Source organism: Syngnathus leptorhynchus, chromosome 11 (genome assembly GCF_054491065.1).
Source record: "Syngnathus leptorhynchus isolate UIUO chromosome 11, UIUO_Slep, whole genome shotgun sequence".
Taxonomy (NCBI): Eukaryota; Metazoa; Chordata; class Actinopteri; order Syngnathiformes; family Syngnathidae; genus Syngnathus; species Syngnathus leptorhynchus.
This window is the reverse complement of record NC_141205.1, coordinates 4,405,293-4,427,841: the sequence shown is the minus strand read 5'-3', so window position 1 is coordinate 4,427,841 and position 22,549 is coordinate 4,405,293. Positions and strand designations below refer to the sequence as shown.

At 42.3% G+C, this 22,549-nt stretch overlaps 1 protein-coding gene across 2 annotated transcripts; it reads left to right on the top strand.

The window, feature by feature from the left end:
- The first annotated feature begins 1,156 nt into the window (after positions 1-1,156).
- LOC147048939 (vitamin D3 receptor B) lies at positions 1,157-21,386 on the top strand. 2 transcript variants are annotated; one of them, XM_085923576.1, is made up of 10 exons: positions 1,157-1,267; positions 1,902-1,975; positions 9,965-10,112; positions 10,869-10,999; positions 12,173-12,369; positions 12,762-12,861; positions 13,460-13,640; positions 14,577-14,728; positions 14,899-15,015; positions 15,513-21,386. In XM_085923576.1, exons 3-10 carry the CDS (start codon positions 9,967-9,969, stop codon positions 15,764-15,766), a joined length of 1,278 nt encoding a protein of 425 aa, XP_085779702.1. In that variant the 5' UTR covers positions 1,157-1,267; positions 1,902-1,975; positions 9,965-9,966; the 3' UTR covers positions 15,767-21,386. The 2 variants fall into 2 exon arrangements, with proteins under 2 accessions (XP_085779702.1, XP_085779704.1); XM_085923578.1 differs by lacking the exon at positions 1,157-1,267 and having other exon boundaries at positions 1,609-1,975.
- The last annotated feature ends 1,163 nt before the right edge of the window (positions 21,387-22,549 follow it).

Below are 22,549 nucleotides of genomic sequence, written 5' to 3'. Positions count from 1 at the left end.
GGATGAAGCTTTTGAATTTATGGAATTTGCAGATGGCGTTTTGACTCGGCCTGCAGTAGGAGTCCAAAAACAATTTTAGTTGGAAGCGTATATATGAAGCCGGATGGGGACCTTCTCCCTCTTTCCCTCTCCCCTTCCTATCTGTCCCCCTCTACGGTGTTTTTATTACAGACACACCCCTGACCTTCATATAGGCCTCCTCCACTGGCCTCAACAACACACACACACGCACACGCACACGCACACGCGCACACGCACACGCACACGCACACACACACACACACACACACACACACACACACACACACACACACACACACACACACACACACACACACACACACACACACACACACACAATTTCCTCCTTGCACCACAGCTCCCATGTGCAACACGACCGCGGACGTAAATGCCATATGAACGAGTGAAGCGTGAAGGCGCAGCGGATTCGATCCCTACTCAAGGAAAGCGCGACGAAACGTCAATATTATGAATCGGCGTTGTTTAGTCATCTATTTTCGTTGCAGCCGGTGTGCTTTGCATTGCAAATGTACTATGGCAACACACTGCCCAGAGCGGCGGCATCGCCTCGCAATCGCAGCCTACCAGTGCACTGCAGAGTAGACACACCCCTCGTCTCCACACGCCTGACCGAACACACATTCTGAGGATGTCAAACAATGAGGCGTCTCGTCCGACATTTCAACAAAACGAGCTCCATCTAATGGCGCGATTTCGACATTCGATCAGAGACAAGAACACAATTAACGTTGACGTGTTTATGAAGTGATCACACGTCGTTTTATAAACAAAGAGATGCAGAGAAACACATGGCCTAAATTTTATAATCTCCGCCAATCGAGAGGGAGCATTGTCGATTATGATGTGGCGGTAATCCTCGCACCGGGGGGTCTCTCCACACACACGCAAAATTCGGAGGCAAAACCATGTTGCTTTAAGCTCACGCGGTCAAAGTTGTTTACCTCTTCGTTACCTCTGACGTCACGACACACCCCTGTTTTAGGGGCTGGATTGTTGCGTTACGGACATGAAAACCGACCAATCAGCTTACTGCAAAGCAGAAGTGTCACCAACCAGATCAGGGCCGATCCGCTGAGCTCACCCGTGATTGGCTACGTGCATTATGTGGGCGGGGAGGAAATCCCTCTTTCCCGTAGAGGCTCCAAGGAGGAGGCGGTGCATAACAAAAAGCAATGGCCATCTATTTGGTTACAGAAGCGCTAAGGATATATGTAGTCGTACTACAGTAGGTGTGAATTTCTTCTACAAACGTCAGAGCGTTTGCGTTTTTATCGAGCAGCTTTCCCGTTCAGCGTTTAACCCGCTTAAACGATCTGCCCGAAGTTGCTCCGCGTTTGAGGGTTAAAGGCAGCCTGCTAACAACGCTAAAAAGCGCTAGCCACTACCAGCGCCGCCGCGTGCGAGTCCGACGTCTGGAAGGGCGGACGACTCCCCCCCCCCCCAAATTCCTAAGATTTGCCAAACTCAGTCGTCTCATCTCAAAAGAAACGACTTCGTCAACATTGGGATCGGGCACGCACGAAGACTGCGCGTGAAGAAGATCAAAAAGCAACTCGGGGCTTAATGGGGGGGGAACGTTGAGTTCAACTGTTTATGTATGAAAACTCGCATTGCACAAGAGCAACGTGCTAAAGTCCAGACTGTGACTTTTGGAAATGTCTCTTCCTTATGACAGTTTCATTTGAACGCCAGTCCCGTCTCTTAAACTTGTCGATGTCGATCAGTAACGTTGCGCAACTTCAGATGACATGTTATGTTTGGGTTGATATTTCTGCGTTACATAATTGTTGGTCAGGTCCGAGGGTGAAGGCCCCCTTCCACTGACTTGCCACATGCCTTTTTGCTTTTCTATTGAACAGGATTAACATCTTGGGATAAACGGAGGAAAGCTTTCAAGTCTCAGCCAGTGTTCAAGGGCATGCCAAATCCTCAGGTGAGCCATTTCTATCACACATAAGCCACATAATATGCAGCGGTGCTCACTGATTATTTTATTTTTTTCTGCTTTGAAAAATGCCCACTCCTGGAAAAAAAAAAAAATCTCTGAAGGCAGAATTACTTCTCTCATGTAATGTCACGTTTACATACTTTTTATATAAATAGGAAATAACCATCCAAGTAAAATGGACATTGAGAAGATATTGTGAATTTGCTATCAAGGCAGTCTTGAAATGTGTTTGGCAAATAGCTGTTAAATTCTTCAAAAATGCTCTCGACGGTCAATCATTTCGCTGTCTTTTGCTTCTGATGGATGTCCTGTATAGCCATAAATTAATCATCCCAAGTAGGCATGGGTGGTTGACTGCATTTCATTTGTGGACAATGGCAGGGAAAATTAGCAATCAATTATCTAATCAGTCATTTGTTATTGATGTCTCTCTCAGTAAGTTTTGGATATTTTCTCTTAATAATTATTTTCTCCATCCTTTTAGGTTAGATTTATTGAAACAATATAATTTAATAAAATGTAATATTCAAATAATAATTGTTTTGTTTGTACATTCCGGCATTTCATTTCCATAGTCTGTGAGCACTGAGTCGCTTTATTGTCGAGTCGCTTTATTGTCATGTCAAAATGGTAAAACAACAACAATGAAAAAACCTCATCTAAATTTATTACCACCATCCTGTCTCCCTCTCCCCACATACCGTCCATGAAGGCTCTAATTGTTCTCATTACTACCCCTTCCATTGATTGTACTTCATTTCTCACAATCTATCTGTTTCTTAGCATTCCACATCTGGTTATAGCATGTTATTTGGATATCTGCTACTTCATTCCTTGAGTATGGAAAAAATTAATTTCCTAGATGTAACCCGTCAAAGTCAACTTAGGAAACAATTGTTTCCTTTATGAAATGCAGTTACATCATGTTGTTTATGAAATTGTGTGTGCGCGCGCGTGGTGGAGAAGGTACAACCCAGTAGATATTCATGCAGTGATTACCCCCCCCCCTTTCGTGGACGTCGTAATTGCTGGCTTCCTCTTCACGTGTAACATATAAAGGGGTTCGTTGTACTTAGCCGTTAAGAGCCACTTGTCTCTACGTGCCACATATGTTCAGTTTTCTTTGTAACTAATGAAGTCGTAAGTTCACCCTGATGTCTACGAGTTTGCGGTTAACTCCTGTGGCTGATGGTTTGTAGGCCAAACACATATATTTGCTGGAGATAGACAGCTGTTCAAGCACAATTGGAAAGCAACAAGAACTCAATATACATTGAATAATTGTCTTGTCATTTTCTTAAAAGAGGAAGTAAAGTAAAAAAAAAATAATTCTATAGGGGACGGACATTTTATCAACTGCTATTGACGGAAAATGACATCATGGTGCTTCAGCGCATGTCACATGACCAAAGCCAGAAAACAGGTCAGATGTGAGAATTGTCGTGTTAGCCCTGAGGGACTGTGATGTCATTTTCAATTGCTAGCAATTGGCAGAATGGCCGCCACCTGAGATAAATCGAAAACGGGTGGATTTCGCCGTTTGTCCTATCCCGCAAAAGCGACATTAATTTCAATGCTGTTTTTAGACTAATGTGAGTGTTAAGAATAGAAATGATTTTTCCTACTTGACTGTCCCTTAACTTGCTAAAAATGACCATTTTTATTGTTTTTCCCGAAGCATTCAAATATGACATCTGCAGCTATTCTATAAAGCAAACGAATCCTGTTTTTTTCTTGCCATCTTCTCCATAATCGTTTGGCTCAGGTATTCCATTTATGTTTGACCCACTTTGGCCATCATTCATAATCATTAACAATATTCAGGAGCGTTTTTGATGCTTATATAAGATTGGTTTCAGCGCACTTGTGAGCTGACCACTTATCTCCTTGCATGATCCGTGCGCTTGAGAATACGCATTCCCTGTCAAAGTCAGCAAAGACATAAACAGGACTCTCGACGTGTGTGTGTGTGTTTGAGTGGGCCTTTCTGCCTTTCCCCCTCTCTTGAGTCCAGCAAGGGGCCCAGCATAAGGGGCAGGTTGCCGTCACTACCTCTCTCTCTCTCTCCCTCCCTTTGCTGGCCAGCAGTAGGGGCCTGAGTAGGGGAGCGATATACCATAGATGTTGGACACAGCACCCCCGCCCCACCCAGCCCGCCCCTTCCAACCCAGTTTAGCCCATTCCTGTGTGGGGCACAGGTCACCTTGTCATGTGCTGTTACTGCTGTTGTAACATAGTCCCTGAGATCGTAGGAAGAAGGAAAAAGAAAAAGCACGAGATAGACCAAGGGCGTGCATGAGAGAAGGAAGAAAAGGGACAGGACTGGACTAGTCGACTCCGCCAGTTGTTTTGCCGCATTGCAAACCTCTTTATTGACGGTGTTGTTGTGGTTTGCTCCGATTGTTCTCCTTCATTCATGTGCTCTCCGGGGACCTAAGCATTAACTTCCATTATTGTAAATATCCGTTTTTGTTGCGCACGTCATCACGCCCGCTCCTTGTTTTTTTTTTTGTTTGTTTTTTTGCGGTGACTGTGCTGTAACATAAAAGTCCATATGTTTCCATTGTGGTGACCTTCTGAGTAACCCGGGTCATTCCAGATATGATTTGTTTTATGTATCTCCTGCACTCGCGGTGACCCGCCCGAGGTATGCGCTAAAACATTTTCACCTACGTTTTGCTCCCTTCTCTCGCGCCACAACTTGTTTTTCCCCTTTATATTTTTTGCAGGCCGTCCCCTTCCACAGTACTTTTCGAGTGCACCTTTAGGCCCATTTGCTGGCTGAATGGTGGATGCTGATTAGACTGTCGGAGATGCTTCTTGTCTGTTTTAGGTGACATTCTGACTTCGACTTGTATGTGTTGGGATGTGGTATCAAAGTTCATTGCTGACATTCTTGGGCTGTGATGCCAAATTTTTGAAAAACAATTTTTTTCTTGAATTTACCTCTTGAGCCTCCCTCTTCTGCATGTTTTGGCGCTTTGCGTGTACTGTGTTAAATTTGATGATAGTTAATGTTAACATTTGGGCGGTTCTTATTTGGTCTTGTGTGCTTGTAATGAGACAACATAAGGTGACATCAGTACAAACTTTGTGCATCGTACAGTGCATGGACATTTTTGCTTTCGCTAACTATAGTTGTGCGGCAGTGACTGCATGAAAGCAGCAGTTTGCCTGCCGATGGGAAGTCGCTGTTAAGCGGTCGTTAACCGGAATGGTGATCATCGCCGAGCACAAACCTGTAAGAAAAATCAAAAGCTGCATTCCTCAGTCGGGAGTGCAAGTAGCTGATGTGCAAATCATATGTGTGTGCTTAATATTTTATTCTTTAATAAATTATGATGGACACACTCAGACTCAAATGAGTAATTCAGAGATGGGAAAAGCCACAAACAGCTCGTTCGTTTTATTAATCTGGCCTGCCAAGCTACGTTATCCAAAGTATCAAAAGTGTGTTTGCATTTGTGAAGAAATAAATCTCAAAATTAACTTCCGAGTTCAATTGTATGTAATTTCATTTCGTTAAAACTGCTTCCAAATTCTTTTCTGCAACGATGGATTGCACCTAAATGAAAATCGAACGTTATTTACTGCAGCGCCTTTTCACCTACGATATTGTTTTTAGTCACGACACGCCCACACAAACATTTCCATTTTGAAAAGGGGGAAAAGTAACCTGATATGTTTTTTCTCTGTTGCCATGGTGTTTTGACATTGAGCCTTCAATAATGAAGTAATTGTCCTGGCTTCGCTCAAGGTGAACGTGCTGCATACTCATTCAGATCAGCTGTCCAGCAACCCAATACTCAGAATTTTTTTATTTCTATGATATTGCACTATTTGTGTAGCCGCTATTACCACGTTTCAAAACAAAACCTTTTCAGCTAATTGTTAGAGTATGTTATTGTCTCATGCTATAAAGTTTGGCACTACGCAGTCGATTAGACTTGATGATATCGATGGCTGAAGTCATAATATTTTTTTAAATTTCACAAACCCTTTCCTGGACATTATGAGTAAATCGGAGCGAAATTTCTAAGCAGTTATTTCAATTTCAACCAATAATCATTGCCCAGACTAATTTGGTTGTTTGAAGGCAAAGGAAATTCCAATAACCCCCCCCCCCAAAAGTGTAGCGGCTTTTTATTTCCAATCGCTCACAACCCCACCCACCCACTAAAAATGAGCGGTTTGTGGTACGGGAAGCATCTATGGGACATATATTTGAGATGTGGCATTCATTAAATCAAATGGACACACCCAATGAGTAATTGGGGCAAGTTGCCAATTAAGAAAGGAACATCAGAAGGACAAATTGAGAAATAGCTATTGTCTTGATAGCTTTCCGTTTTTTTTGTGTGTGTGTCTTTCATCAATAGGTTCCACCCACTTCCCAAAATAAACGCATCAATTTACACATGGAGAATCTTTGTCAGGTTTGCTCTGTAACAGTACTAACGTACTAAAATGTGACTCCACCAAGCAAAGTAAATCACTTTTTCCCCTTGATGCTTCCCAAGATGAGCAGCCAACAGGGATGAGACACTTTTATATTTAGCCTGTAATTCAAGTGTCCCACGAATGTGTATATTTAGCCGGCTTCTGAGATGTCTAAAACAGACATTTTTGTGTTGATGTCTTGTCTGGCACGTGTGTCCGTACCAAGGCTTAAGACGAGTCCTCCCTTTCTCACTGCAGAAGGGCACACTTGGGCTCGGTGACCCAGAAAGTCACATGGAGGGTCACTCCCTTTTTCATTGGCCGGATCTATGTATACTTTCACAGCTCCCATCCCCTCCCTCTCTCCGCTTCGTTCTTCTCTGGCCCGCTTCTCTCGTAAATCGCTCCCCTTCTTTACCGCACCTACGATGCTTTCCTGTGGGTTGATGGCGTGCCCGCCTGACTGCAGCAAACGGACGGAAAGGAGATGAGAAATGTCTGCGTGGCGAGATTGTGACCAATTGTAACGTAGGCAGCGTATTGTGAGGTTGTCCATGGCGACACCGTGCGAGGATTGCACAAGGCAAGCGGGCTTAAATAAACCTCTGCTTTGAATATGACCATAAATAATTGTCATTTCTCTTCAGCATACTGGATATGTTTGCGCTTTACTTGATATAATGGGTCACTCGGGGGTAAGCGCTACGAAATCAATCTTGTACTCTGACCAGTTGTTTGGAAAACGAGAGCACATGAAGTAAACCGCAACTTTGAGGATCTGACTATTTGACAAACTCTGTACCGTCTAGCAGTCATAAATGTTCTGCTGGTGCAAGATTAGACTCATTTAGACTTGTCATGTGGCTCTCCACTTCAACTGATGTATAATTCTGTCCGTTTTATGACCGCACTGCATGTGGTCTGTTCAACTCCAAACTCCTTCCTCGTTATGACTTCAGAGAAGAAACCTTTGAATTTACCTGCTATTGGAAGCGGCGATGCAGCATGGATTGGTGCCAGTCGATTACAAGGGCGTTTCCCCAAACTGATCATTTTGTTTCAGGGCACGAGGTGACTTCTGGTGCCAGGATCAGTTTTGCTGCACTGCACCAGTAAAACCACTTGACAATTGATTGAGGTTTTTGCTCAAATAACCTTTATACAAGTGACAAACAAATACACACTAAGACAGTAACAGTATAAAAATGTTTCATTCAGTGACATAGCAGCTCGGACAAGCCAACCAGGAAGTGTAAAGAAAAAAAAAAACAACAACATACCTGTCAGAACAAAAACAAATAGCCCCGTTGTCCATATTGCGACACAAGTGTGATTGATGCCGCCGATAGTGGAAAACACAATGCATATTATTCAAGAGAGGTAAGTCAACGGAAAGCCGTCGCTCTGAGCTGTTTGTCGTACTGCGTGTCTGAAACTGGAATGAGTACAGATCTGGTCTAATAACCTGATGAATTATTTAGAGCCCCCCCCCCTTTCAATACAAAGCGTGTGTTGAGTGTAATGGCCTGTCAAGGCTCAATCGAACCGCAGAGGGCGGATTTCACTCATTAGTCAGTGATCTCGGAAGGTGAATGAGTGTGCTTGCTGAGAGTCGCTGACTTGCACATGATTTTTCATTTTATTTATTATGTAGCGCGCCATGATCTACTTGAGTGGAGCACGAGTGTATAAAATCAAATGCAAATATGTAGTTTGAAGCATCGTAACTCGATGGTGTTGTAAAGCCAAGCATTTTGTGCGAATATTTTTGGTCAATCAAAATGAAGGGCACAATTTTGAATCTTGAATCATTTGGGGTTGTATTTTGTCAGCTATGGTAAGTCAGTCAAGAAAATCCATATTCAAATATTTTTTTAAATACTATTTAGTACTGGAGTCAGATTTTTTTTTTTCCCCACTATGCCAATTATGTGCATATTATTTTTTGCATTGCCAGTGTTTTTGTTGAAGTAGTGGCGCAACTGCCAATCATGACACGGCCTTTGTTATAATTCTAGCTGCGACGTTTGTCGATCAAGTCTTGTGTGACATGTATCCCACCACGAAAAGATGACCTTAAAATCTCTGCAACGTGGCCGACAGGATTACTGCTTCTGTTGACCTTTGTTCTTAAAAGTGGTGACTGAAGGGGTTGGCTGGGAGAAAAACAACACGGTAAGAAAAGCGGGAATTAAAAAAAAAAAGATATAATTAGCGCGCCACCTTGCCAGTGTAAAATAACATTGAATTGGTTTCAACATATTAAGCGCGTGTCCCCTTCCTGTATAATTAGAAAGTCCGATTTGTGTTTCCTCTCCAGCTCATGTTTTGCAAGAGGTCCAACAGCCTTTTTCTATCAACAGCCCGTCAGTCGTCTATTGTCATTCTGTTGCGTGTTTTCGCTCCCCCCCTCGACAAATATTTGTAGCCGAGGCAATGTGAAACTGTGCTTTTTCAACTCTTTCCACACACTTCCATTATGGTCAATATCTTGTGATGCTGATCGCCGCATGAGGCCCGGAGCAGTAAGAATTCGATGTATACAACCTTTGTCGTATTCTTGATGCAGATGCGTTAGTCAACATGTCAGCATGGTTGTGGCACAAGAAGAAATGTCTACATATGGTCTGGTGATCTTCACAAGTTGAAAATAACATGACTCGATAATGGAGCGATGGCTCCAAATATTTTCATGCTGGCCCCCGCCCAGCCGCGGTTTATTCGTGACTTTGTTGAGGTTTGCATCCTACTTTCTCTTGACTCGCCATTTCCTCCCGCCATCTGTCCCGCTTTGACTCTGCAGTAGAAGCGAAGAAAATAATAAGAAAGGCGCTTTGTGGCAAGGACAGTGCGTATTTGTTTTTGAGGATGCTGGCCTCTTGGTGACATGGGTTTTTTTTGTCCCCTTCAGGAGGCCATTTATTGAAATAGATGCCCAAGCGCTAAGGGCAAACAAATATAGTGCACATTTTTTGGAGTTGAACAGGAATTTTTCCACTTGTTGCGTATTGCGGTAAATCCTTTTCCAGAAGAGATAAACTGTCAGTTTGCCTTACAAAATCCTTAGTTCACCCTACAAAGGACAAACTGGAAAGTTAAGGTCCCTGCTTCTGGAAGGGACATTATCTGGCGTGCAGGGAGAAGAAACGTGACAGGAATTTGTGAATTTATATTATGAAAACAGGCAGCAGATACTGTCGTGGGTGTGTCTTGAAGATAGACTTTATTTCACAAATATAAGGAATTGAATAAAGTGAATATTCTGGCATCTAAATAAACAGCTTCGTTTAGTGAACAAATATTGGCTTCTGAGAAAAAAACCATTTCATCATGAACCGCCAATTTTATTGAACAAATATTTAATGGGGCTATTTGGCAGCTATCGAGAGATAGTCATCTCAAGACTTTGAAATTTGACTCTCACAAAGTTACACTTTTCTTCTCCTTGGTGGTAAAAAAATATAATTATTCAGGTTTCTTAATTTTTTGGGGACTTCTCACATTTTCCATTGAACCTCTCCCGTCTGTTTTCAGTAATGGAGCCCACTGTTGTGAGTACATCCACCCTGGCCCCTGATGAGTTTGACAGAAATGTGCCTCGAATCTGCGGCGTGTGTGGCGACAAAGCCACCGGCTTTCACTTCAACGCCATGACCTGTGAGGGCTGCAAGGGCTTTTTCAGGTAGACAAACGGCACACACTAATTGGCGGTAACGTCGTCGCAAGCATGCCGATGGGTTGATGTAAACGGAAGCACATGCTCCAAACAGCGTAGTTGTTCACATTGTACATGCGCTTAGTGTGTGCTTTGTGCAGCCGCTTTTACCAATCCTGCTGAAAAGCACAAATTGCTTCACATACGCATTAGTATGCATGCACAGGTCCTGCCTATGTTGCGCGACCTCCCACTCACATGAACACACACGCACACACACACACACACACACACACGGCTCAGTTACATAAGAACACGTTGAAAACAACATCGGTGTGCACACTAATACCAAGCAGCCGTTTGATCTTATTAATGCTATGAATATTCCTGGGCTAACTAGTACAGTATAAAAAAAAAAATCTCTATTTTTTTTATTATAGGGTTTTATAGTCTCTTTCTTTTTTTGCTCATCTGGCCTCTGCCTGAACTGAATTGAGCCGAGTCTGTTTCTGGTCAGGCTTAATCAAACTCAATGACATTGTGAGGTAGTGAAATGCAAAAAATTGTGCAAACAAAAAAAAATTCTACTCTAGAAATTTTGAATTCATTTTTTTATCTCCGTTTAAACGTTTGTGGATTAGCCTTGACTGATTCTGTTTTCAAGCATAGTAAAGTAAGCAAGCTCTTGAGTTAGTACTGGCTCTTCTGTGAATTCAACATATTTATGTCATCTGACAGCAGGTTGTTGCAAAAACCGACTGAAATGTTTTTCGCTCGATTTAGGCGCAGTATGAAGCGCAAGGCTTCCTTCACGTGTCCCTTTAACGGCAGTTGCACCATCACCAAGGACAACAGACGCCACTGCCAGGCATGCCGGCTCAAACGCTGTGTGGACATTGGCATGATGAAAGAGTGTAAGTATGACTACTGACCCAGATACTTGCAAGGTATTTATTGTGTTCAATTTTGCACCATACTACTGTAAATGTTTACACTGGTTATTGTGCTTTGGAGCTTTGCAGCATGGACCCCAGTTTGAAGGACCAACCAAAAGGTTGTGTCATCTAATATACTGTTAGACCAACATTGAATTTTATGGATCGCCTCGATAAAACCAAGACAGCTTAGACAAAAGATACTTAGCGGGTAGAGGTTCTCAACAGGTGGGCCTTTCCCAGACCTATTATTAGATTTTTTTTTTTTTACCAAATCTTAACATATGCTTTTTATAACAAGAAAAGCTGGATGAATAAGATAATGTTACAGCGTTAACATTTTTTTTTTTTTTCCATCTCAGTTATTTTTGGTGTTCCAATTTTTAGAAAAAATAACCCAGCGATTAAAAGATATTGTTTACTATCCTACTACTCTCCTCAGAATCAAAGTGAACTATAAGGTGTTTGGGAGGGGTCATGAGGTGGCTTTTTCAAATATTACCTAATATTTGAACTGGGGTCAAGTATCGCTGAGTTGTTGCCCCCATTAGAGCGTCGACATGTTTGAACTAGTGGAGTAATTATTCTGCAGCTCAAGTTCAAACACCTGCTGCTCCGAAGACCTTTTCCCCCCTTTGTTTTTATGTAGTGCGTGCCAATTGAAATAAATGCAACACATAGTCCCTTTATCCAATACCTTCCCAGTTGCAGCTAAGTTCATTAGCGTCAAACAGGAACCTAAGGCCTGTAACTCTGTTACGCCATGTAAAAAAAAAAAATAGCAGCATGTTATTGTCAGCCGGCTCGCGGACTCTGGCTCTCTCTGGCTCTCTCTGGCTCTCTGTGAGCTAATTCAGTGGCTGGAACAACAAGGAGCCCACAGAACAAAGACAATGTTCTCAGTTGTTCAGTACAGCGGGGGTCTCCATGTGGACTGGTCCCCTCCCATTCTCTTCCTCCAGAGAACAACAACACCCCCGCCCATTGCTATATTGACATAGCTGTCATCACAATGCAAAATATATTATGTAAAGAGGCGATGCCTTTCTTCCTATAGATTAGTTAACTGTCTGGAAAAAGACGTACATATATAAATAAATGATGGACTTTGTTTCTTTGCCCCCCCCCCTTCCCTCCCTTTCCGCGCCACAGTCATCCTGACAGATGAGGAAGTGCAGAGGAAGAAGGACCTCATTCAACGGCGAAAGGATGAGGAGGCCCAACGCGAAGCGGAGAGGGAAGCGCGGCGACCTCGGCTGACCGACGAACAGAGTCAAGTCATTGCCACGCTGGTGGAGGCGCACCACAAAACATTCGACGACTCCTACTCCGACTTCTGCCGCTTTCGGGTTCGTGTCACATTCTGCAACCCATCGACAAACGAGGAACATTCTGTTTACGACTGGGTTGCTTTGCCAAAATTGTTGGCCAGCTGCTAAACAGCTGGTTGGTGTGAATTTCGCTGCTGACATCTAGTGCTGATAAGTAGCATTTTTATCCAACTGAAGACAAAAGGAAAACATTTTGGAGCGTGAGCCAAACTTGTAATGATCACATGAAGGGCTAACAGTGTCGACAACATAAACGCCACTTTTAGTGTCATCTCAAAACGACATATGGGTTGCTCATCTTTCAGTTCAGACAAGCATCAATGATATTTTCCCTCAGATTTTTCCACCGTAGTAATCATTTGTTCAGTAAAAATAAATCATATTCCACCGTGCTCTTTGTCTCCATTTAGCCTCCTGTGCGAGAGGGGCCAGTGACTCGCAGCGCCAGCAAAGCCGCTTCCCTCCACTCTCTGTCGGACGCCTCCTCCGATTCCTTCAGTCACTCTCCCGGTGAGAAGCTCTCGCTCTATGAAAACGTCTCTCAAGATCAACATTGGCTGCTGGGTGAAATAATTCACATAGACCTTCCAGCACAGTTGCCTTTAAAAGTAAATGTTATGCTCAAGAGGAACATAAATCCCCCTCGGAAGAACCATCAAGACCACATGAAGCACCATTTATAATCACAGAATCTATTTAGGAAAGCGTAATATTTATAATTGTTTCAAGCGAGCTACTTTCCTCTTATTTTATTGGCTCGTGTAATTTGTTTGTACTGGTTTACTGAGAATGCGGTGGAAATCCTTCGAAGGCCTTGTACCCTGCACACACCTGACGCACGCTTGTAAACATGAGTCCATTAATGCATCTGTCGCTAATGCAGTGCACACAGCGAGAGGCACGTTCACATGGCCTACACGCAGCGCCAACAAATGACTGAAAATAACCCCATTGATGTTCAAGTACTTTACGTGTTTTCAAGGCTTTCATCCCTTTTTCCCCTGCCACTTACTTGGACATCCACTTAGCTTGAAGGATTTGTATTTATAGAATTTCTTTTTATCACATCACTTTAATTTTCTTCTCCCCCCTTTTTTTTTTACTGCAGAATCAGTGGACACCAAAATGAATTTCAACAACTTGATGATGATGTATCAGGAGCAAGGAAGCAGCCCCGATTCCAGTGAAGAGGAAGCCTCCAGCTTCTCTATGCTGCCCCACCTGGCCGATTTGGTGTCCTACAGCATTCAGAAGGTCATCGGCTTTGCCAAGATGATCCCGGGCTTCAGGTACATCTTCATGTCATGTCTTATTTGCTGCCTGCTAAACTAGAGCACAATATCAAAATCAAAACTAGATCAGTTCTATGATAAACTTGGAAGAGATCTTGATCATCATCAAAACCAGAAATCGACCTGAGAACTTCTCTGGCCATATGAACGCTGCATTAAATGAATTAGAATATTTTTTGCATATTTTCGTATTCAATAAAAGTAAATGTGTTTTTATGTTGAACATAAAAGTCCTTAAACCACACTTACTGACGAAATAACAGTCTTGAGCGCAGGTTTTATCCCCCGCAATAAAAATGATTTTACTTTTCTAATCCATCTGACTCACAAATAGGGAAAACTCAAAGCAGCTAATTTGAGGGAATGGAAAATAATGTTCACATCCGAATTGTGGGAAACGCGTTATAAAATTCAAATCGGATGACTGGTGTCGGCGTCACAATGGCACCACTTTCTATTTGGAGTTGTTTTCGTTCCTTATTAACATTTTGACGACCTCCACTTTATGAAAAGTCGTCGTCCCCCCCGCTCGTTGGTAGGACAAAATGTGGTCATCTAAGGGGTCGCCTCAAAGTTGCGGCTAAAATGAGCCGGGCAACGTATTTCCCGCTAGTTGTCGTTGACATCGGCTGCGTTTGATGGATGCGCTGGGATTACTCACGGAATGTTTGTTCGCCTTCATTGGCTTAAGGTCGGGCCGTCGCTCAGGAGTCAAAGGATCTTCCTCGATCCATATTCTATTTCCATCCCTTGACACATTCGGCGACCTTGCTCGAGGCGGTTCTGTTGACGATGCTTGAATGCAACATGTTTGTCAGTATGAAACACTGCATCCATCATCTCGAGTGTGACATCATTTCATCAATTATTTGTTAATTTAGTGTAACAGCTCGCCTTTGGCGTACGCTAACACATTAGCATCTTCCCTCGCAGAGAGCTGACAGCAGAAGATCAGATCGCCTTGCTGAAGTCCAGTGCCATTGAGGTGATCATGCTTCGCTCAAATCAGAGCTTCAACCTGGAAGACATGTCCTGGAGCTGCGGTGCTCCCGACTTTAAATACCAGATCAGTGATGTCACCAAAGGTCAGTCTCGGATGGGTTTTGTTTTTTTGCCTTTGTCTGGTGCCTCATTTTAGCACATGTGGGACTTGTCTTGAGAGCTTCAACGAACCGCTGGCATACACGTGTCTCTTGGAATCTCATTAGACTGTGCGGGTGAACATAATCATACCAAGTTGTTGTTTGTGCTGTAGCGGGCCACACTCTGGAACTACTGGAGCCGCTGGTTAAGTTCCAGGTGGGCCTCAAGAAGCTTTGCCTACATGAGGAGGAACATGTACTGCTGATGGCCATCTGCTTGCTTTCTCCAGGTACGCTCATTGTTACACAAATGAAGACATCTTAGTGACTCTCAGATGACTTGGAGAAACCAAAGTTGAGCTGTTTGACTTGCATCCATTTGGAATCATTTTGGGGCTTTGCGTAACAACAACAAAAATATTGAAGGAGTGAGCAAACTAGTCAATTCAGCAAAGCTATCAAATATTTATCCCCACTGTATCCGATTCTTCAGAACTTCACCCAGAAGGGTTTCATGTCTTGTCACGGCGTTCCAATCAGAAAACACAAGACATACATTATATATGTCTAGTTATGCAAGCAAGGACAGAGAGAATAACAAACTGGAAGATCCTCATTAAAATTGGAGACCATTGCTCCCTCCCGCTGATCTAAAATGCATTCAACATGCAATCTGATGCCAGTGACACTTGTTTCCCTATCAAACCAAACTCTGGGGAAAAACCTCATTTGTCAACAGCACCCATGATCATTTCTAAGCACCAACCCCCTCCGCCCCTGCCCACAGACCGCCCAGGTGTGCAGGACCACGCTCGCATCGAAACCCTCCAAGACCACCTGTCCGAGGCCCTGCAGGCCTACATCCAGCTCAACCACCCCGGCGGGAGCCTGCTCTACGCCAAGATGATTCAAAAGCTGGCTGACCTGCGCAGCCTCAACGAGGAGCACTCCAAACAGTACCGCTCGCTCTCTTTCCAACCCGAGCACAGCATGCAGCTCACCCCACTGGTGCTAGAGGTGTTTGGCAGCGAAGTGTCCTAAGTGGGTACAAAATGGAGGGTGGGGAGCCGATGATGATCTGGATACGTGTGTCTCTTTCAAGAGTCCATAAGGCGAGCAAGCAGAGGTTTAAGTGACAGTAAACAAGGGAACTACATTCAGTACAACTTAAGCTAAGCATACTTCTGCCTCTTTACAGTGTTTATTTTTTTGTCTATTTAAAAATCAACGCTGCTTCAAATGCCAGGACATTTTGTGTACGCACACGGTGCACAACAACAAACACACTCAGTTATTCATTTAGCCATTCCGTTGAGCTACCTCTTTATTTTTTTTATTTTTTTTTTTACCGGGGCTGTTTTATATTTCTATCACCTCTATGGATGCTTTAGATACAGTACGGACGACGTTTTATCAGATGAAATCAGTGCCTCTGCATTACTTTACAAGTTGTCATTTTTTTATGGTCATCTGCTTGTCTCCAAGGCAGTGTGTATTTATGCATACCAACCTTTCATCTCTTGCCAAAGGTATGGTCCTCTACCGTCTCGGAAAACCATCTTGCTGCTCACTGGCGTGCAGCCGCGTGACACGCTCACAATCTTTTTTTTTTTCTGACTAACCTCACAGCCCATGAAGGAAAACGGTCAGTATTTCACTTTCGATTGCAAAGTATAGTCTGTCATTTAGTGGATTGGATTTTGGTTTGCCTGGTTTTTGGAGGTGAGAATCAGCCACTAAATGTGTTCGCTACTATTCTTTTTTTTTTTTTTTTCTTTCTAACTGCAAACGGTCAATCAAACCGAGCCAACGTTATGGCTTGTCGCTCTTTATTTTCCTAAAGCTTCTAATGATATAGTTAATTCCTTGTAAATAGCTAATTGCTACCATGTGTATCCTAAGCACTGTTGTATCACCATTTATTCAAAACTGTATACTCTATATATCACAGATTTTAAAGGGCTAAATGCCAAATTTAACTGGATTAGTGAATTAAGGCTCCGGTAAGAGAGACCTGACTTGTTAATATATGGCTGCAAACCATACTTGGAGTTGGCTTAGAAATGGATATCATTGCTTCAGAATTGTTTCTTTTATTTTTGATGTCCCTTCCCCCAAGACAATTTCAAGAATTGTTCCTCGGTGGAATATCATGAGCTCAGTGGGTGTGAAACTTTGCAAGTTGCTTCACACCTTGGCCCTTTCGTTTATGACCGGGAAGTGAATTTTCTAGAACATCTGAGAACTAGGCTGGGAGGTTGACTGGTTGTGGTTGGTGTGCAACTCCTCCCAAAGGCCCTCCAGATGGCTCATGTGTGCTGTTTGCCCCCCCTAGTGGCTTTTTTTGTCTAAAGATCAGATATGCAGTACATAAAAGTCATCTTGTCAAAGTTAGGGTGACCAGAGATGCAATTTCAGCCTTGTATTACTCAACATAAGTCAGAGTACAGGTTCTGCTCTCGATCAATCACATCGGAATTTTGAGAAAGGTTGTGTGTCTGGATCTACTAAAAAAAAAAAAACATTTAACTGTAATAACACAAAATAAACCGGTTAAAAACATTTTAATTGTAATATGGTAAAATAAGACGGTTAAAAACACTTAAGCCTTTAGTGGCATGAGAACAAAAAACATTTAAACATTTTATGGTTTGAAAGAAATATACTTGTAGTATTAAGACTAAAATGGGAATGGAGTTTTAATGTTGAGAAACTGAGGTAATGCTTATAAGAAAAAAAAAATGTGTGAGAATTTCTTATTATGCGAGTGATTAAAAAAAGATTCCATTGTAATATAAGTGATGTTGGACATTTGAAAGGATCGAAGCCCTTATGTTAAGACATGATAGAAGAAATAGAATATTTGTATCCCCCGACATCCAGATTAAGGTTGTAATTTTACAAGAAAACATCTATTTATTTATTTTCTTGTCCCATTGAGGACACTCACTGCAAAAAAAAAAAAAGACTATCAGGGTAAAGCAAATGTCGTGAAGATGGAAGATTTAAATGTAAATGCAAGAGAATTCTAAATAGTATTTTAATTGATATACAAAACAAATATGCAATAGAGAATATTGCCCTTTTCCACTCTGTTGTGACCAACTGATGAACCCTCACTAGTTTTGGAATGACCCAGTTTGATTCTTAAGTCATTAGTCACATTTGGTACTTAAGAAGCCGCTGTATTATTTGGTGCCAGGATAAAATTGCCCGAAGAAAACGGATCTGTTGATTGCTTGATAGATACTATGCCGCATGTACGTCACAAATCATCCCTTTCCTGTCACGCCTGGACTATTTTCACGTGGTTGCGTTGCGTTCAAGCTTTTTTTCCCGGTAGCGATGTGATGTCAAGTAGTTTCTGACTTGGGCGAAAGTAATTCCTGTGATTGGCTATGCAGGCTTCCTTGTGCCAGACCTTTTATGACGCTTCCACTGACATCATCTCAGGGCTACTCTTGCATCCGTCGCGCTGCTCCTCGTTTGTCATCGGGAGAGCATTGCCGCTTTAAACTGTGCAGCCCAAACTGACTCACCAGCAGGACCGTTCTCTTTCACTGTGGCATAAGTCCGACTCTTCTACTCGTAATGACTTGTGCCAATCCAACTGCACTGGGAGATATATTGCAAAATGTTTCCCTGTTAATGTAACGACAGTTTTGATTTTCTCCAGGACAGTATACGGACTAAGTTCATGTCCTCAAAAGTGACGATTGAGTGTCTCGGAGGCAGTAGGCGTACTTATTTTTTGGAAAAGTTTTTTTTCTACTGCTGTATGTAGGTTAAAAATAGTACAGCAGTGTTGACTTGTACAGAGGAGGAGTAGGGTGACACCGAAAAGAAAAAAACAACAACTATCTCTCCAAAATATTTGTTTTTTCCATGTAATATTCCATTCTTCATCCAGATAACTTTCGGGCTTTCTCGTGCTGGTCTTTTTCTTTTCAGTGCAGTCGTAATATTTCTTTGTAGATATGCGCGTGTTTTATCCAAGTAGGGAACTTTGGGGAATGTGTAAGTGCCACAAGGAAGGCTTTCCTCCAAACGAGAACAGGGTCCGTGAGTTCTTCGGTGAGGATTTCTGAGCCGAGCAGGAAAATTGTAGAGGACAAAAAAAGTAACGTAGACGTTGGCGCTCATGACTCTGACTCATTGTACATATCATGGATCTGCTCATATTGACACGAGGTTTTTTCTTATTTGTATTTGCCATACAAAGCTGCTTCAAACCATTGTAACAATGTGGTTGGTGCTTGTTGGATTACTGGACCTTGTAAATTCTACTGCAACGGAGATCCACCACGCATGACATGCGACCATCTTTGTTGACATAGTAGCGTTCTAGTCAACAAGAATGACATCACATACCGTAATACCTGTAATATACACATCATGGTACACTATCACCAGCAAGCTTTACAGATATATACTATTTTGTTTCTCTTTTGAAAGTTTGTCCGTATGACTGTTGCCATTACAAATCCTGTCCATAAAGCAGGTATGATAGCCGTCTCGCCGCCCGCCCACACTTTCTATTTAGGAGTTTTCGTTCCCGCCTTTACGACAGGGATTGTAATGGAATCAACTTAAATGTAGTTCTTAAGACGAAGATTTTCCACAATGGATGTACACCGTCGTCAACCTAATAAGAAACAACCTACCTCTTTTAGCTCTTTTTTTTTTTTTTTTTGGGCTTCAGCATTTGCTTCAGTTTTTACTTTTGTAATGTTTGTATTCACATTGGTATTTATTGCTGTCTAATGAGTCATACTTCAATGATTACCTCAGAGATATCTCACAGATTTTGGGACAGTCCAGCTAATGAAGTCGTTGATAGTTTGTTTGTTGTCGTTGTACAGTTGTCTTCTCATACTAAGCATTGCCCCCCCCCCCCCCCCCCAACACATAAAAAAAAATTCCAGTGTTTTTTTCTGAAATCTTGTGCCTACACCCACGGGGCTCTCACTGGCTAGAAAGCGCTTTGCAGCATTGTCCTTGACATGTATATTTAGAGAGTGGAATGAAAACGAAATGTCTACACACCTCATTTATGAGACCAGATTTTTGTGAAATGTAGAAAAAAATATAATGGCTGGATAATGTGTGTGTGTGTGTGTGTGTGTGTGTGTGTGTGTGTGTGTGTGTGTGTGTGTGTGTGTGTGTGTGTGTGTGTGTGTGTGTGTGTGTGTGTGTGTGTGTGTGTGTGTGTGTGTGTGTGTGTGTGTGTGTGTGTGTGTGTGTGTGTGTGTGTGTGTGTGTGTGAGAGAGTGAGAGAGAGAGAGAGAAAGAAAATAAGTCCATTATTGTCATATTTAGGCCATGACTTGCCAGAAATTAATTCAGTATTTTCCTTCTCTCTCTGGTCTTTACATTTATTGAACAGAGATGTCCAGTTCTCCTGTTCCAGTTCTCGCAATGGTGCCATATTTTATGTACTTGTATAATAACTCTCTTCACTTTGTTCCAAGGTACAGCTAAAGCCTTGGAAATACTTGTCAAAGAAATCTCAATGTTGAAAATGCTACATTATAGTTTGAATGTGATCAGCCAGATACGTTCCCACATGAGACCATGAGATGAAGGCACTGCAGGAATTTCTGGCAAGTAATGACTGCAATCCCTTACAGGCTATCATTCATGTTGAAGGTTTTTGGAGAGGATGTGTAGACTTTTTAAAGCCACTGTGATTTGTAAAGACAAACCTGGGAGAGGATGTAATTGGTTAGGGAAGTGTCCAGAGGAACTCCAGTGGCTGATGGAGCAATGAGAGGTGTGTTAGCCCCACTTGGTTCTATATGTGTGGTTGAAGTTCTACAGTGCCCCGCCCCCACGTTCTTTCTCCTCATATCTTCTGTCTGAAGTCTACTCCCTCACCTGTGTCATTCCCGACCCGTTTTTAGTCCGACGAAGGGGAATTAGGAGAGGTGACATCTTCAGTACACACTACATGCAATGCTGCTTCTCCCCCCTTTTGTTCTATTTATATATTAAAAAAAAAAAAAAAAAAAATTAATTTTCAAGCATCACCAAGTTAGAGACACTACATAATGCGGGCATGGTCCAAAGTGTCCCCCCCCCTCCCCAATAGGAATATAGTGGTACTCATTGGAGAGAGATCACTTTTTGTACTCATGTCAAACTGCTTCAGGTAAACACTGAATGGAATGATTAGAGTTTTGTTTTTTTTGGGTAATATAAAGAGGAACATTATTGCCATGACGACTTACCCTGAGCTGTGTGCTACATGGCCTTTTTACTGCAGGGACACCACGTTCCCCAGCTTTGCGACTGGGTGAGAATCTGACTTATGATGTAGTACTTCTGAATTTGGCATTGAATTCTAGTCCTTCTTTATGAAGCCAAATTATGCCACGTTCAATTAAAATGCCTAAACCAACAAAAGCACTTAATGTAATCGTATGTAATGCGCGCATACTGATTGACTCTATTTGCCACAAAAGGCCTAATGTATAGGTCACGCTTGGCTCTAGTTATCAGAAAAATTGAAATCACCTAAATTTTATTGTAATTGCAATTTTATCTTTTGTGTCTTTTTTTTTTCTCTCAAAGATCTCTTTTCTATTATAAATAGATGTCTATGTAATATTATTTTGTCTGATGTTTTGCAAATCAAAAATAAACACTTGTACAGTGCAAACTTTTTCTGGAGGAAATATTTATGAAAGAATTGTTTCCCAGCTATGAACTCAAGCTTCCTGCAACCCTCAATTATGTCGTTTCATTATGAACAAACAATTATTTCATTAAATGAACGTTCTTAAAACAAATTAAGTCAATTTAATAAATAAATAAAAAACGGAGCATTTTGATTAACCAATTTCAGGAAGGAAACGGCTAAATGCAAGAAAAATTACAGAAGCCTTGATAATGTAAATCCTTGATGGGACAAATTAAAGAACAGAGCAGACCATGAGAAACCTTGCCCACCTTTGGAATAATCAATAGAGAAAATCAGATGGATGTTGTGCGGCTGCCTTTCAATAAATGTAGTTTATCAGCTAACCGCTAGAGGGCAGTGTCTCTCCCAATGATCCAAACAAGCCATCACTGACCCGATGACCTGTGACAGGCCGGTCAGGAGCAGTTGACATCACAGTTAGTCGCTCGCGGACAGCCTGACCACAAAGCTGTGGCGGCACATAAACACGCAGACTGAATATCAAGACACATCTGATAAGTCTACAATATGCCGGATGAGATTTGAGCCCCAACTCTACTGTACATCTACTGGGGCGGCAAATAAAAGGTTATCAGAGAAATCCAGTCCTGGCTCGACAGTTAATTGTCACGCCTGGTGCGAAGCAGACGCACTTGTTTTGCCTGCTGATAAGCTTGCGCTCCTGCGGTCTGCTCAAACCGTCGCATCTGTGCATGAGGTTAGGTGAAGGAAAAGAGAGGCTCTGGTTGCAGCGACATCCCCTAGGTGAGCACGTTTTGGCAGCAGAGCGAGAAGAAACAATACACCCGATGCTTTGATGCCGAGTGGATGGATTACCGAGAGCACGTTCATGTCCATATGTCATAAGAATCAGTCACTAACTGCTATCTCAGGCATTGTTCAGGTATGTAAAGGTCCGGTGGATTCCGAGGATGGTGGACATAACTTCACACAATCCAACTGTGACATATGGTGGAACCTCTCAAATCCAGAAGACACAAAGTTTACAAAATGGCTCAAACCAAAGTCAAGAAAAGAAGAGGAGCACTTCAGGATATCATGATGAAAAAGAAAAGGTCAATCTTCCTTTTTGTTCTTTTCTTCAAAAAACATTTTGTCTCTGTGAGAACTTAGTGAGTTTT

Excerpts from the sequence above, each read along its gene's own strand:
- LOC147048939 (XM_085923576.1), top strand. The coding sequence starts at position 9,967 with ATGGAGCCCACTGTTGTGAGTACATCCACCCTGGCCCCTGATGAGTTT. Across the intron at positions 10,113-10,868 it reads GGCTGCAAGGGCTTTTTCAG|GCGCAGTATGAAGCGCAAGG; the intron begins GTAGACAAACGG and ends CGCTCGATTTAG. Across the intron at positions 13,641-14,576 it reads AAGATGATCCCGGGCTTCAG|AGAGCTGACAGCAGAAGATC; the intron begins GTACATCTTCAT and ends CTTCCCTCGCAG.